At 41.6% G+C, this 17,097-nt stretch overlaps 1 protein-coding gene across 3 annotated transcripts in view; it reads left to right on the top strand.

Moving 5' to 3' along the window:
• UNC13B (unc-13 homolog B) overlaps positions 1–17,097 on the top strand; it is a 3,024,149-nt gene that overhangs the window by 1,241,599 nt on the left and 1,765,453 nt on the right. For all 3 annotated transcript variants that reach the window (XM_086960243.1, XM_086960242.1, XM_086960241.1), the window contains one exon: positions 6,707–6,797. In XM_086960243.1, the coding sequence (XP_086816369.1) occupies positions 6,707–6,797 (91 nt within the window). The remainder of the gene's footprint in view (positions 1–6,706; positions 6,798–17,097) is intronic.

The raw sequence follows: 17,097 nt of genomic DNA, 5'->3' as shown, positions 1-17,097 counted from the left end.
AAAAACTGCAAACCATGGCGCTGCTCTTGAGAAGAAGAAAGTGTCTTTCAGTACGCCGTTCCAAATCCCTTCTGGGGGTGATCTCCTCATGCATCCCTCTAATCCCTCACTGCAGATTGCGGATGCGGCCTCTTCAAGAGCAGCTAGACAAACAGTGGAGGCAGGTTCATGGCTCATTCGACGACAATGTGACGATTACTTTCGTAATGAAAAGAGCGGCCTTGTGGTGGACGAAACAGGATAACCTTTCCCATGGTCTATCCTTCGTAGGCAATCCGTCTCCTCAATTGGTGACAACGGATGAGTCACTGGACGGCGGGGGTGCGGTGTCAGTGGGCATTGGTTGCCCCTGCACCGTCTTCTTCACATCAACCTCCTAGAACTCAGGGCTATCAGGCCAGCACTTCAAGCATTTCTTCCTCGACATCAGGGGTCGGAGGTTCTCACCGGAACGGACAACACCACGGCCATGCACTACATAAACCAGGAAGGGTGTACCAGGTCTCTTCCGTTGTCTCAGGAGGCCCAGAAGATTTGGGAATGGGCTATTCTGCACGGATTATCACTGCAGGCAGAACGTCTACCAGGAGTCCTAAACGAAAAGGCAGACAGACTCAGCAGGCTATCGTCAGTCAGTCAGTCACGAATGGGAACTGAACCAAGTGGTCTTAGAAGAGATTTTTCAATGGTGGGGCAAACCCTCAATAGATCTATTTGCCACCCCGACCAACAAGAAATGCCGGTCTTATGCAAGCTGGCTTCACCATCGAGGGTCATTTGGGAATGCGCTTTCGATAGCTTGGTCAAGAGCATTTGTGTACGCCTTTCCCCCCCATTCCACTGATCCTGAAGCTTATCAGGAAGATCAAAACGGCACCATGCAAGATGATCTTGATAGCTCCTGCTTGGCTGAGACAGTTCTGGTTCACAGAACTTCACCTTCTGTCACTCGTCCCTCCTCTTCCTTTGCGGGCGATTCCAGATCTTCTCACGATGTCCCACGGACAGATTTGGCACCCGGATCCAGAGTCATTACACCTGACTGCAGCGAGAATTCATGAACCTTCCTATCTCGAATGAAATAAGAGAAGTTCTATCCCATGCTAGAGCTCCTTCCACAAATAAAACTTACTGTTTAAAATGGAATTTTTTTTGCATTTGGTGCCGGAAGGAAAGTGTTGACCCTTTCTCTTCTCAGCCTCATCATCTTCTACCTTATCTTTTGTCTTTGGCTAAGACAGGATTCATGTATCCATAAAGGTTCACTTGGCAGCGATTTTCTGCTACAGACGCTCGGCATCTGGACCTTCTCTCTGGTCTTCAAGAATAATTAAACAATTTCTCAAGGGCTTGTTTCGAGTCAGCCCCCCATTGAGGCCTCCGCCTCCTACATGGCATTTGAATTTAGTTCTCGCACAGCTCATGAAGGATCCCTTCGAACCAATTCATCGTACAGACATAACATTTCTTCAATGGAAGTTGGCTCGCCTGCTTGCTCTCACATCGGCGAGACGCATTGGGGAATTGCAAGCTCTCACAATACAGGAACATTTTCTCCAATTCAAGAGAAATACTGTGATTTTGAGGACTAACCCGAGGTTCATACCTAAAGTGCCTTCAGACTTTAATCTAAATGAACCAGTGATTCTCAAGTCTTTCTTTCCTCAACCTTCCACACAGGCGGAGAGGTTACTTCATTCTCTGGATGTGCAGCGGTGCTTTAAATTTTATTTGGATCGCACCAAAGGGTTTCGTAAATCTTCACAATTATTCATTGCTTTTGGTGGTCCTCGCAAGGGCCTTCCACTTTCAAGGCAAAGTATCGCAAGATGGATTTCCAGTGCTATTCTATATTGCCACTCAACAGAGGGTAAGCCGCTGGACAACAGGATTAGAGCACACTCCACAAGATCCGTGGCTTCATCCACAGCTATCTTCGCGGGAGTACCTATCAGAGACATTTGCAGAGCAGCGACTTGGAGCAGCGTGCACACCTTTACGAAGCATTACTGCTTGGAATCCTTGACACAGGAAGACACAGCTGTGGGCCAGGCAGTCCTGAGGAACCTCTTCCACTAATTGGTGAGCTTTCCCTACTATCCCTCCTTCCTTTGTTTTTATTCATATTTTGTGTTTAGTGTCAAAACAAATTGTTATTTCAGTATATAATTTACTTCTGTGTTCATGATGGTACAGAGGCAATCATGTTTTTTTTTATGTCACAAAATGTGCTTTATTTCTTACTGTTAGCTACTCTGATACAAGCTATGGGAATATATGAAAGTTCCAATACTGGGGCAAGAAAACAAGTTACTTACCTGCAACTTTGGTTCCCCAGTATTGGTAACTTTCATAGATTCCCATGCGCCCACCCTCCTCCCCTGGGAAAGCTCAGCCTTCAGCAGATGTGGTTACTGTTACACAACCGCTACGAAAATCTGAGGCTCTGAGGTTCCTTCAGGAGGGTTCTATGGGGTGAGGCTCCTCTGATTGGCTGAGGCTTAGTTTTGGTCTCTTTTAAAAAAAGAGGCGGATATGCTACAAAAGGAAATGAGGACTAGGCCTTTATCTTTCTCTTTTGTACCTACTGCTATGTTATTTTTGTTACCGAGACTCCCATTCCGGCGACGGGAAATGATGCACGCTGTGGGAATCTATGAAAGTTACCAATACCGGGGAACCAAAGTTACAGGTAAGTAACCTGTTTTCTTAGTGTGCACTGTAGTTCAGAGCGCCATTACCTGGAATTCTTCATGACCACAAGCTGCCAAGGAACATGATGTTGTATTGATAACAGCCATCACAATTCAGTTCTAAAAGCTATGCAGCGGTTGTTCAGTTTTGTCCATCGTATACCACGACATATGCCTGGCTTATGGATCAGTGGAATTGGACATGGTTTATACAAGAATATGTGCCAAATATACCAGTCCTTATGCCAGTTTGGGGTCCTTCTGCTGGGTGTCTTTTGAGCTGGGACTGCAGATGGCTTCAGTATTTCCCAATAGCTATTTATCACTTGTAAGCAAGAAACGCTGATGGATACTTAGCTAAGTGTTTTGTCCATTTAACTCTTTGGGTTTAGTTGTAATTGTCTCAGACGATACTTTCTCCCTTTTTTTGTGTAAATTGACCACAATACTAAGATTACAGCATACATAGTGGAGTTAGAAATAGCGTTCCTGTTAGAAGTCTACTTCTCTATGATACGCAAAACAATTTAGTTATGCGCCAAGGGAGATGTATTCGTTTTGCATTTGCCAACTAGAATTATAAAATATATGGGTTATACATGTTAATATTGTGTGGGATTATTGGCACATAGTTGCTAAGTCAAAAGAAAGAGGTGTGTGGGCTATGCCTTACGAAGGTGGTATAGGTGCAATTTATAATCTTGAAATGCTGCTTGCTAGAGGAGGCCATGAACCAATTTACCCTTGCCTTGCTCAGTTGTCAATCTTAGTGGCATTGGAGGCACACAGTTGGGAATCTTTAAGCAATCCTGCAGATAATAATAATTGTATGAAACTAATATTTTTCATTAAGGCCCCTAAATGTACTGTTTTAAAACCGATTCGTGTTTTAAATGCAGAATGGATTATATGAGTTGTTCACATGGTTCTACAAATAATGTCTGAACAATAAATCAAAAACCTATCCCTCTTGACGTTGATGTGGGCATGCCGTATCGGGGGTGTACTAAAAGAGCATTAGATATACCTGGCCTGTTTCCAGAGAAAGCTTGTTTACTGGTGTTTCTGGATCTGGATGTGCCAAGCCTGAGAAGACCTTGACTTCTATGGATTCTGTTTGTGTCTGAGATTATTTCGATACTGTGATAAATATTTCTGGTTGTTCACATGATTTACCTGTTACATAGTGCATGCTGTCTTCTATGCCAAGCAGTGTTCCAACGGAGGTCAACCGAGGTATTTCAGGACAGACATTATGTGCTGAGACATGTCTGCGTCCGAAACCAGATGTGCTGCTTGATGTCTGCATTAAGAGCTGAGATGTGGCGAGGTTATTCAGTAGCACATTTCACCTAGTCTACACTTCAGAGGAATAAGACTTGGACTGCCAGTTTATGAACTTGTTTTGAACTGAATGGCTTGAGACTACTGTAAAGTTGCAGATGACATCTGGTGTTTCTGTCCATTACTTTAATGTGACGGTCAAGGTGAAGTCGTTTCTAAAGTTGTATGCCTGGGGATTATGCTGAGGTGTGTTTTGTTTTACTGAGAGCAGAGGAAATGCAGCCTTCTGTGGTTTCTACTTGAGTTTCATATTCTTCGAGTTTTTCATTTTCATAAGTGAGGTACTGACGGCCTTCAAAATATGTGAGCATTGAGTCCTAATACATAACTGTGTATCATATCCATAATACAGCAGTTATTTATCTGTCTTTTTAAGGCACTGCTTAGTGGCTCCACCTAAAGATCAGGGAGGATATGTGCCTAGTGCCCAGAGCCGTCAACTTTGGGACTGGGGAACCAAGTTTGAATCATGGCATAGGCTCAACATCCTGTGATTCTGAGCAAATCATTTAATTTCCGGATGCCTAAAAGAGAAGTTAAAAAACTAAGACAAGAAATTGAAGCCTTGACTAAATCTTTATGAGATTGTAGGAATTCAGAAATAGTGACCTATCCTGGTGCATTGTAATCTGCCTGAAAGATACGCCCTAAACGAGGTAAGCAATATTCCGCCAGTAGCCATACTATTGAGTTAAAACTTATAGGGAGGTCCTGTGATCAACTCGAATGTTGTTTTATCAAGAAGGATGTTGAAGAATGAGTTTTCTTCAATAAAGAAGCAAAGAGTGTTTTCCACAGTTTTGATATTGGAGGTTTCAGTTTTGTGAACAAATTGGAAACCAGATTAGAAATCTACAGATCAGTTATTGTTACAATGGTAGCCTTCTAGTTGGCTGGCAACAAATTGTTCCTGAGCCTTGGAGAATAAGAGGAGTATTGTGAAGAGCCTGCTATTCTCCTGTGCCTCTGGACCAGTGTTGGGGTTTTTGAGAAAAGAGCAGAACATGGCCCAACTAGAAGGAATTTGGTAGAGTGCCCTGTTTCAAGCAGGAGTCCTTCATTTGTTGACACATGTGGGAAAGGCCATTGGAGTGTTCCTTATGTAGTGAAGAGAAGATGAGTCTGATGACAGTTATAGTTTGGGGTTATCTATGCCTTTCTTCACGGTATTCACAGTGATAGTGGTGAAGACATTCAAAATTTCTGTGGGGATTTTTTTGTTGATATTAATATTCTCTGTATTGTATAGAGCTGCGTGTTTGATTACATTCTCCCTAATTGCCATGCTTTTGCTGCATATGTGGAAGGGCAGGTTTATTCCTCTTATACTCCAGCAGAAGAGATGGACTGCACTATCTTGATTGTTTCTTATGATCTGGAAAAGTTATCTGAAGTGATTTCGCCCTCACATATGTTTCTATTTTACAGATGAAGCTTTCACCCTGTGTATAGTTAGTTTGATCTGGCAATTATATGTTTCATGAGGTGTTGGGGATTTTATTAATTTCCTTTCAGATGTTCATTGACCTTTTTGAAAATTGTTTACATAATTGTATTTCCAGTGGCTGTGGGTGCTAGTTTGTTGTTAATAAAATGAGCTCACCATTATATCATTATTCTAGCTGGAAGGGGCCCATAGACATGCCTTCATCAGACATCACTGTATAATATGGCTCACCACCTTCAGCATCTTTTCTATACAGGAACTATCTATTCTATGGCAATACATTTTAGCCAGTGTATCATAGCGAGCTCTGGATCTTTCATAGATTCACAATCCTATTCCATTTCATCTGATCTGCAAACTTAACTATGCTTAATGTAGGCAGACCTTCAGTGCATTAGCATATGTAAATAGTAATCCCATTGTGTAGGTGTACACGAGAGGCAATGATGTAGTAAAGTTTATATGTTACCAATTGATGGACTTTCTTGTCTTACATTTTTCATGTCAAGACTTTTGTTGCCCCCATGGTGAGAGTATTTCTGAGAAATATTTGACAAGAAAGATATATCCTGCAGGAACTAGCTACAAAATGCTAGTTACAAAAAAGATTTAGAGGAGGAATTATTCTTCCCAGCTGGGTCAATCTCTTCTAAATGTCAGGGTCTCTTTTCGGCCTTTTGTCTATATTAAGGGAAAGGATTTGACTTCTGCCCACAAACTTCCTACTTTCATGTTGTTTACTTTAAAAAGGATATTTTTCTGTGTCTGTAATAATCATGGCCTCACTCAAGGACAAATGTTGCCTTCACCAGCAGTCACAGGCCGGAGTTGGGTGAGATTTGCAAATCTTTTTCTAACAGAAGTCCAAGACAGACAGCTTTGAGAAACCATGGTAGTGTTTGATCTCCATGCTCCTGTGGCTGCTCTTGTTCCTATCCATCACATGGCCTCTCCGGGAAATAATTTTTATCTGAGATGATATTCTGTCATGAAAGTTCTCAACATTTCTCTTGCTTATAGCTATCTTCCTCCCAGATACTTAAACACAGTTTTCTTGGAGTATAGCGTGTTAAATTAAACATAATTGTAGTATTTTATATTTCCAACATAGAATTAGATCTTGCATGTAGTGTATTTTTTTTTTTTGCTCGTGTTCTATCAGCTAGGTTGACAAGTTCTACGTTGTTGCGATTTAATGATTTAATGATTTCTCTATTTCCAGCTATGACGAAGATCCGGGGCCACCACCATTTTCTCCAGCTCGTGCACGTTGGATTCGAGTGATCAATCGAGTCCGGGTGAGGTTGCAAGAGGTAGGATTGGCTTGGTAACACCCCTTGGCTGTGTTCTTTCTTCAGTGTGTGTGTTAATGTTCATTCAACATTGTCTGTCCTCCCATTTGTACAGTTATTTTATATTCGTACAAAATAGGCTGTTGCCATTGTTGTATGCTTAAAATATTCATTGTCTTCTCACACCTGTTCATTTTCTGTAGCTGCGATTATGCATTAATCTCCATATGTTGGGCAGCTGAAACATTCGAGTCTAATGTTTTTCTGTTGTGGTACAGGAGTTGGTCTGACTTAATATTTAGATGGTTTATGAACTGAAAGTGCTCTCAAATCCAAGTACCTTTTCTCTGTATTGATGTGGTAAGAAAAATATAGAATCCCAGTGGAAATTGTTAATAGTCCTGGAGAACAAATAAGAAGAATTGTCCATGTTCTGTAATGTAACTAATAGATGCATGCGCATATGTTTGCCCGAAGGCTAACCATGTTACTTTTAGTTTGCTTGGTCTTGCCTTTTCGTAAACTGTGTGTACCCTGTCACCTAGTGGTGGGAAAATAAGGCTGCTTTATAAATTCAGATATTTGAACAATAATTACTACACATGCGTAAAAAAATATCTGTTGCCCTTACTCGGAGGTTCATTCTCTCTGATTCCCAATTTGTTGTGCCTTACATATACATGTTCTCATCTAAGAAACAGCATATTTTTAGACCCTCGTTCCACATAAAGAAGAAAAGGAAGTAACCACATAAAAAAAATAATCGGCTTCTGAACTCAAGGTGACATTTACGCTATTGTTACCTCTCCATCCCTCTTGCTCCGGATAATGCAATTAAAGGAAAATAAAACATGAGGCATTCTTCCACCTGCATCCTTCCCATAGTCACAGTTCAATACACCAAGTTATTTTCTCTACATATGACAGTCAAAGAGCTGCAGCGCTACAAGTCTTGGATGGTACGTCCTTAAGTTCCCCTCTGTAGATATGTGTGGTATCAACTTTCACTCAGTTTTGCAAAAGACGTTCTCCTGTTGTGGAAAGTCTATGTTCATGTTTAACCCCTTGGCTGCGGGGCCGATTCCCCCACTGTGCTGGGGGTAGGGGAGACGCGCACAGTGCCCCGGTGCTCATGAAGAGCTGAGCTCGTCATGAGCCACGTTTCTCGTGTGCTCATGACGAGCTGAGCTCGTCATGACCACGCCCGTTCGTTAGAACGCCCAGCACAGCAGGTGAATTAGGCCCGCACCTGAGTGTTCTAACGGTCATGACGAACTCGGCTCTTCATGAGCACACGAGAACCGTGGCTCATGACGAGCTGAGATCGTCATGAGTGTCGGAGTGGTTAAAGCTCCATTGTGTAGTAAAATGTTTGAGCCCATAAGGCTGCAACTGGTATGTCTTCCTTCTTCTGATATGTGGCCACTCACATTCTTGCCTAACCTGCCATATATTGAAGCAGTGTAACTGCAACAAATGATGGACGGAATGCTAAATAATTCAAACATTCTCCCCCAGTCAAGAGGTCTGGTTTTAATCCGTTGTTCTTTTGCCCACTACGCCACCCCAGTTTGGACCCAGCCATATGCAAATCAGTCGTAATCCTGTACCTAAACGTAACAGTCCAGACCGAACTGCCATGCCAGGTCCTCACTGGACCTGAAGCAAGCATCTTGGGATCGATTTCAGGGTATGTCAACCTTCATCAGCCAGACTAGCTTGAATCCAGTGGTACAGTGAGCAAGGGACCCACGTCTGGGCATAACCATCCCAATTAGGGCGAAAAATGTAACTGCAACAAATGATGGACGCAATACTGAATGATTTAAACATTCTCCCCCAGTCCAGAGTTCTGGGTTAAATCCTTTTTTTAATATATATATATATTTTTTTATTGAACTAGATCCAGACAGACAATATAAACAGAGAAAACAAATTACAATCAGCTCATTACAAATAATAAATCAATAACTGAGTCAGCATAACAATTGAAGGAAGCGACACAAAGTTATGAAAAGACTATATAACAAATGTTCTAGCAAATTCGATTAAATTAAATCACAGTTACGGCTCCAGCTTTCCAATTTGTAATTGGGTACCATATTGAATCTCCAAGTTTCTTTGTTCTAATTCCCCTAGTAGCATAAATAGCCGTCTCGAAACTAAAAACTGCTAAGAATCGAGCTAGCCACATCTGGAAGCTAGGGGGTTCTAATTCTTTCCAGCGGGCTGACAGAACAATTCTAAGAACAGCCGTTCCAATAAATAGCAGTCTTTCCTCATGTTTTGAAAGTTCTAACGAGGAGTCGTAACCAAAAATAGACAGTGTTTCGGATTCAGGGAGTTTACGCTTAAATATCTCCTGCCAATAATCACTAATCGCTGTTTTAATGAGATCGAGCTTTGGACAGCTGCTAAACATATGTATTAGTGTCGCTGGGCCCTGCAAACATCTAGGACACAGATCATTTTCCCTTTTGCCCCAGGTGAATAATTTCGCAGGTGTGTAATAAAAGTTGAACACAGTTTTATAAGTCTGAGCTTTAAGGTTGCTAGCCATAAAAAGTAAGTCGCTTAGTTCCAACACTTTGTAGATATCAACATTAGGATTGCTAAGTTTAATAGCCCATTTTGTTTCGGTTTTCTCCAAGTCATCTTGGATGTTAGTTAACAAAATGTCATACAGCAATCCTATTCTTGTAGATGGTCTATTGACGGCTTCAATAATATCCACTCTCATTAAACTTAAGGCCGGACCTTTTGCTTTAAGGTTAGCATAGATTTGTACATATTTGATATAGTCACCATTAGAAAGTTGATATTTATTTTTTAAGTCTATAAACTTAGTTTCAAAATTATTTAACAAAAAGTCCTTTATTCTTCAGATTCCAAGTCTTTGCCATTTCCTAGCTGTAGCATCATGGGAGAGACCATGAGTAAGAATCGGTTGCCATAGTGAGGTGTATCTGTTAAATTTTATGATGTTCATATGCTTGGCAATCTTAGCCCATACCTTCCAGGCGCTACTTACGATTTCAAATTTACATTTCTTTCTAATATCTTTTGCTTCTGTTTGTTGTAAGAACAGCCCATTTGCATCTCTCCCAAGAACTAGCTCATATATTGATGGTAAGACATTAGCGTCTACGAATGCTATCTCAGGACTAAAATTAATCAGAGATGACATTTGTTTAAGAAGTGCTGCCCAATGGTAAAGACTAGTATTTGGAATGACAAGCCCACCTCTATCTCTAGGTAGTGACACTAACTTATGAGATCTCCTGATCTTTCCTTGTTGCCATAAGAATTTACTCATAAGAGAGTCGAGTATTTTTAAGGTCTTGGGGGCTACTGCAAAGGGAATTGCACGGAACAGATATAGACATCTGGGCAGCACATTCATTTTAAGAAAATTACCTCTTCCGATGATTGATAGGTGCAAACCATTAACCCGATCCAGATCTTTTTTAATTTTTTCAATAAGAGGGTTGAAGTTAAGGCCATTTATAAATTTAACATCGGAGCGGATAATAATTCCCAAATAAGTAGCCTTATCAGCTCTTCTCTAATCGATATAGTTAGTGTTATCTGTACAAAGTACAATTGTCTTCCCCCTGTTCAGAGAATACCCTGAGTGGATACCATATTCGGAGGGTAGGGTCACGATTTCCTCCATAGCCTCAATCGGGTCAGATGTAATAACCGCGATATCATCGGCATACGCCAAAACTTTTGTCTCATATTGATCACATATGATTGGATTGATAGATTGGCTCTCAAGAAATTTTAAAATTAATGGGTTTATATAAAGTGCAAATAGTAGGGGTGAGCAAGGGCACCCTGGTGATGTTAATATGACCTGATTCAGATCCTAACATCTGAAGTTTTGCTCTAGGTGATATATACATGGATTTAATAGCTTTAATAAATTTAGGGCCAAAATTATTGTGTAACATAACTGCCCAAAGGAAGCTCCACGAGACACGATCAAAAGCCTTTTCGGCATCCAGTAGGATCATTGACATCCGACCCCCCGTGACAGACATGGCATCAAAAAGGGCTATCGCCCTGCAGGTATGATCGGTAGTGCCTTTACCGGGAACGAAGGCATGCTGCCAGGGGGAGACAAGTTGTTCAATATCCCCACTGAGTCTTGTGGCCATCACTTTGGCGTATAATTTGGAGTCCGAATTGATTAAGGAAATAGGGCGATATGAAGTTAGTTGCTCAGGGGGTTTTCCTTTCTTAGGGAAGACAATTATATTTGTTTCATTCCATGAGTGCGGAGATACACCATTCCATTGTATCCCTAAAAAAAGATCAAGAAGCAGAGGTCAAAGTTGATGACTTAGTGTCTTGTACAGATCTATTGGTATTTTATCGGGTCCAGCTGCTTTACCAGATGAGTGACAACAGAGCAGTTTCCACTTCATGTAAAGTAATTTCAGCTTCTAAATCTTCCCGAGTAATATCATCTATGGTTTTTGATGCCTCATGATTGTGAAGGAGGTTATTAAGAAAACAAAATATTTCATTATCAGTAGATTTAACTTCTTCAGTATAGAGTTTCTGATAGTATTGCTGAAATTGTTGAATAATATTGGGAATGTTAGTGTATATTCGACCGCTATCAGTTATCTGGCTGATATAATTAGATACATTTTTTTGTCTTGTACGTAGAGCCAGCTGCCTACCAACTCTCTCCCCACTCTCATAAACACCTTTCCTATTTGCTTTATAAGTTTGGGCCACTTTTTCACTAAGGCTTGCATTCAACTCCGCTTTTAACATTGATAATTGATACATCGATTGTTTTGCATCTAATCTTTGCGAGATGATCATAGTGTGATTTTCTTCCGCCTTTGCTAAGGCCGCCATTTTCAAGCTGTAGTTGCTGATATTTTGTTTTCTAGCCCTAGCTTGAAAGCTTATAGTTTCCCCCCTAAGTGCTGATTTATAGCAGTCCCATACCACATTCCTTGTGGCGCTAAAACGATTAATATTGAAGAATTCCTCTGTCCAATTTTTGATATGTTTAATATAATCATTATTAGAGAGCAATTTGCGATCAAATGTCCATTGTCTAAATTTATTAGTTGAGATTTCTACCTTCATCGTAAAGACAAGGGCGTTGTGGTCTGATATAATTTTAGGGTATTTACTGATAGCGGATTGTGTGGCTAGATCCCTAGTTGAAAATACATAGTCTATACGAACGTGCTTTTGATGTGGGTGCAAAAAATACGTGTACCCAGCATTCTGGATGTTCGGATTTTTTGCTTCCCATATATCAATTAGCCCCAAACTATTTAAGTCTCCTAATTGCTTTATATACTTTAGGTTTTCGGCCTGTATAAGTCTGTTGTATAAGACTGTTATTATTGAGCATAGGGTTAAGAGAAATATTGAAGTCCCCACAAATAATTAGAGGGCCCTGCCAAGTAGCAAGTTCTGATTCAAGATATGTAAAGACTGTAGGGTCGTCCTGATTGGAGCCATAAATAGTGCAGATGGTTACACAAGTTTCACAATTGCCCATCTTCCATGAGAGTCAGAGAGATGACGTACAGGCCCACCTAAGTGTGATTTGGCTATTATTGCGACCCCTCTTATATTTGATGACTGCGTAGATGCCGCTAACAAATTATAGCCTCTTATTTTCAATAATGATCTCCTAGCCCATGACACATGTGTCTCTTGGAGACACAATATATCTACTGGGTTCAGGCCTATTAGCTCAGAGAATCGACGTTGTTTTTCATTGTTCAATAGCCCCCCTACATTCCAGGTTTGTATAACCAATTTACCCATTGTTTATTACAAAAGATTGACCAAAAGACTCTCTAAGTATCTTATTATTACGATCGGTTATTATCCAATTCATAGATTTTTTAGTATGTTTAATGAAAAAGAAATATGACAAAAATGTTGTCGTCGAATCTGGTTAATTTAAATTTTTTGTTTGAAAACCCCACCAACCTCCCCCCTCCCAACCACCCATAGCTACCCCGCCCACCACACCCGCTCCCCTTCCCCCCCCGCCCCGACATGTAGGCCATCAGACACTACCAGAGTCTGGGCGATGAATGCAGTGTAACACCTGAGCTACCGCTTCAACTAAATGAAAGGAAATATGTATAGTATTAGAGTGTATTAAGTGTACTGAGAAAAGTTAAATAAACCAGAGAGGGAAAAAGAAAGCATGCTACTAAACATATTTAAGCATATCTAAACATACTAGACAAGGCATGAAAAGCATGAACAAGCATAAAAATTATTATTAGCTATGGTGATACACTGAAAAAATAAGGAAAAATTGCAAATCTAGCTTTCCATTAATACTCTATTCAAACTACTGATGCAATTCCTCTCGGTAGGTTTTAGCTTTGATCTCAGAAACAAAGAATTTAGTATGGCCGCCCCAGATGACCTTAAGCTTAGCCGGATTATTCAAAAATGCTTGGGCTCCTTTCTCTTGAAAAAGTTTGATTAATGACCTTAGGCGCCAACGTCTCTCAACAGTAGCATGACAGAAATCTGGTCTAGTAAAGAAAGTAATTTCATTAAAGGTTAGTTTGTGATCAGGTCTCTCCTTTTCTGCTACTGTTTGCCTTAACAAAAAGTTACCAAAGTACACTAATATGGCATGAGGATATATTCCAGGTTTAGGCGGGGGGTTGAAGGGCATTCGATGGATACGCTGAACTTAAACGTCCCAATCCCAGGTCGTAAGTTCCGGCATTGCCTTGCTAAGTAGCTTCACAACAAAAGTACGTATATTTTCACCCTCCATCTTTTCAGGGACCCCCAATATGCGTAAATTGTTCTTGCGCTGCCGATTCTCAAAATCCTCCAGGTTCCATTTAATGTCAACTAATTCAGCGTCTTGCAACTTGATTTTCCCTGAATTTGCCGCTACCTCGTTTTCTCTAGAGAGTACCCTTGTTTCTATTTCGGTAACTCTTTCCCCAATTTGGTTACATGTCTTAGTCAGTTTTTTAACCACCCCTTGAACCTTGCGTAAAGCTGCCCGGGATCGCTTGCTGTCAATAGCTGTCTGTTCCCTATGAGCAGCGATAGCCTGTAATATTGTTTCAACAGCATTTGAAGGGATCTCTTGGCTATTGACCATGTCTGCATCTACATCTGACCCAGGTATATAGGTTCGAGAGATAGCAGGGTGTTCGACTGGCACTCGTTGACTCAACCTGGATACGGTTTTAGCTTTAGATCTGATTGTGTTTAATTGTAAATCTTCCTCGAGACTTCCTTCATTCGAGGTATTAGAAAAGAGCAAAGATTCATCATTTTCATCTTTGGATTCATCGCTAAGCTCTTCATCTCCGTCTTCAAGTGATCTAGACTCTGACTCAGCCTCTACTCCTGTCTCGTCTCAGAATGAGTAAAATACATTTGCCTCTTTTTCACTTTCAATAAAAGCCGGGTGATTAAAGTTTTTCGGGTCAGCATCAGACGTTGGCTGTTCCCCAACGTTAAGTTCAATGTCTATCAACTAAGGCGGAGGGTCGGTAGCTAACTGTCCATGAGCTATAATAGCCGGGATAGGTGGTAGCGTTTCTGTTCTAGTTCGCACAATCCCAGTCTCGGCTATCTCCTGGCTAGGAGTATTTATTGTAATTGCAGAGGAGATCAGCGAGTCTTGCCCTTCAGCAGTTTCAGCTACACCCATAATGTTCTCTCCAGCCCCAGAGAAAGACATACAATGTTTTCCCGTAATTATTTCTTGGCTCGTACCTGTACTAGAAGGTGAGTTGACAACATCAACAACTGCTGCTTCATTAAGCTCCCCAATGACTTTTTATGCTCACAGTTTTAGCGGTTATAGCAGGCTGTGTACGTTTAGGGGAACCCAAAGTTACCAGCAGTTTCCAGGTTCTGCAATGATAGAGAGTTGAGAGGTTGAGAGTTCGGAGAGGCGTTTACTGTAGCTCCTTGTTTTCTCAACAGCAAATCTATAACTGTATTTCCTGGGGTAGCCATTGTCGGCGTGTTATACTTATTTATTTTGCGTTTGGATGCCAGCACCTCCTGTCGTGGTGAAGACTCAGCAGAAGCAGTGGGCTGTTTTTTATTCCTGGTTTTCGTAGATGTACTGCTGCCAGACACAGATCCTGCTCCTTTCTGTAATGTAGCTTGATGTTGCTGTTGTTCTTCCAATTCCGCCTCACGTAGAGCTCTGGCAGCCTTCGCTAATCTTGAGTGGGCTGCCGCTGCAGACGCGGCTTTAGAAGGCATATCATTAGCTGTTGTTCTGGCAGCGTAGCACCCGGTTGCCGCGGCAGGGTAAGGGGGTGAGAATTTTAATCTGCACACCGCCTGTCCCAGCGCTAGGTACAAGTCCCCCGAAAAATGTTTCCTCCAGTCTTGTGAATGTTTAAGATAAACAAGAAATGCGGAAGACGCCTCTGCCTCTACCTCCGCTTTGCTTTCCGATGCACAGGAGATGCTGGATTCCTGCTGACGCTGGCGTTTCAATTGAGAGCACCGGTGAGTAATTCCACCCTCGATTCTACAGACAGCCCAGCCAAGCAGTGCCTGCAAACCCTCGAGTGAGTCCGTTGTCTCCCGTGTTAGTTCATCGGGATATGGCATTTCACAGCCCAAGCCGAATAGTTTCATCCCAATTCTCCTATATGCTTTCTAGTTTTGAGGTTCGGCTTCGGCTTCAGCTTTCCCGGCAAAATATCCTTCTCTGTACTTTCGGATCTTTCTTTATCTGGTTCCTCTCATTGATCCATAATACTCCGTTTCATTTTTTTTTCACATCTCACCAATTCTTGTTTTATTGCTAGTTTTTAGCATCGTCTCCAGTATTTTCGTACCGCAGATCGAAGATGTATTGTATTCTCGGTTGAAAAAGACGAGTTGTAGCGGAGCTCTTGCGTTGTGCTGCACCTCGGTCTACGGCCAGACCGCCATCTTAACCTCTATCAGTAGTCTTCCGAGTTCTGGGTTAAATCCTTCGTTCTTTTGCTCACTATCCAACCACACCAGTTTGGACCCATCCATATGCAAATCAGTCTTGACCCTGTGCCTCACGGGAACAGTCCAGACCAATCTACCAAGCAAGGTCCTCCCTGGACCGGAAACAAGCATCCTAGGACCGGTTTCCGGGTTTCATCCCTCTTCAGCCAGGATAGCTTGACTCCAGTGGCATGGAGAGCACGGGACCCACGTCTGGGCATACACGTTCCACTCGGGGTGACAAATGCAAAAGCAACAATTGATTGACAGAATGTAGAACAATGTCATACATTCACCCCAGTACAGAGATCTGGGCCTAAATCTGTCGTTTTTTTGCTCACCATGCCAATTGATGGACACCAGGGCATGTCCTATCTTTTACATACACTGCACCCTGCCCACAGAGGCACCTTGGGCTTACCTTAGGAGTGACTAATATGTAAAAAAAAAAGGGAAAGGTAGGGCCTGGCAAGTGGGTGCACTTGCCAGGTCAACATGGCAGGACCAGACTGCACACAGGCTCTGCAATTGCAGGCCTGAGTTACATTTACAGGCTGCTTATGTGGGTGGCACAATCAGTGCTGCAGCCCACTAGCAGCATTTGATTTACAGGCCATGGGCACACACAGTGCACTGTACTAGCGACTGACTAGTAAATCAAATCAGCCAATCATGGAAACACCAATCCATAACAACAATTTACGAATGAAGCACTTGCACTTTGACACTGAACAGCAGTGGCAAAGTGTCTAAAGCATCTAGACCAGCAAAAAGAGTCCAGCACACAGCAAAAACACAGGAGATCAAGGGTAAAAAATGCAGGGGAGACCCACACCAATGGTGCCAGGTCTAACAATGGGTAACTGTGTAAGATGGCCTAATATAGCATTGAGGCTTATGACCTTGTAAACTGCGAGGCCAAAGGGTACGTGGTTTGTAAATATCACCAGAACTCCAAGGTGCTGATATGGGACCCTATCACGCATCACCCTATATATATCTTTTATGATATGTTTGTTTTCGATTGGATTTAAGTATTTAGGTTTTGTTTACTATTTACAAATAAACTGTTGATAAAACAATGGTCAATGGTGAGGGACAGTGGATTTATGAAATTCTATGACTGCAGTGTTTATTGCATAATTATTGATCTACCACATTTGCGTTTTAATTTTCCCTGTAATTTGCAGATTTTACAAAATGTTATTTCTACCCCAAATGTATGAAAATAATACTGCCAGAGAATGTTCCCTATAGTTTCCTTTTTTGCGCATAAATTAGATAACCATACTACATATTGTCCTCTATGCCTCATAATCCTAATCGACTTCACAAT

This window comes from Lissotriton vulgaris, chromosome 3_1 (assembly GCF_964263255.1).
Source record: "Lissotriton vulgaris chromosome 3_1, aLisVul1.2, whole genome shotgun sequence".
In the NCBI taxonomy this organism is placed as follows: domain Eukaryota; kingdom Metazoa; phylum Chordata; class Amphibia; order Caudata; family Salamandridae; genus Lissotriton; species Lissotriton vulgaris.
This window is presented reverse-complemented; position numbering and strand designations above follow the sequence as displayed.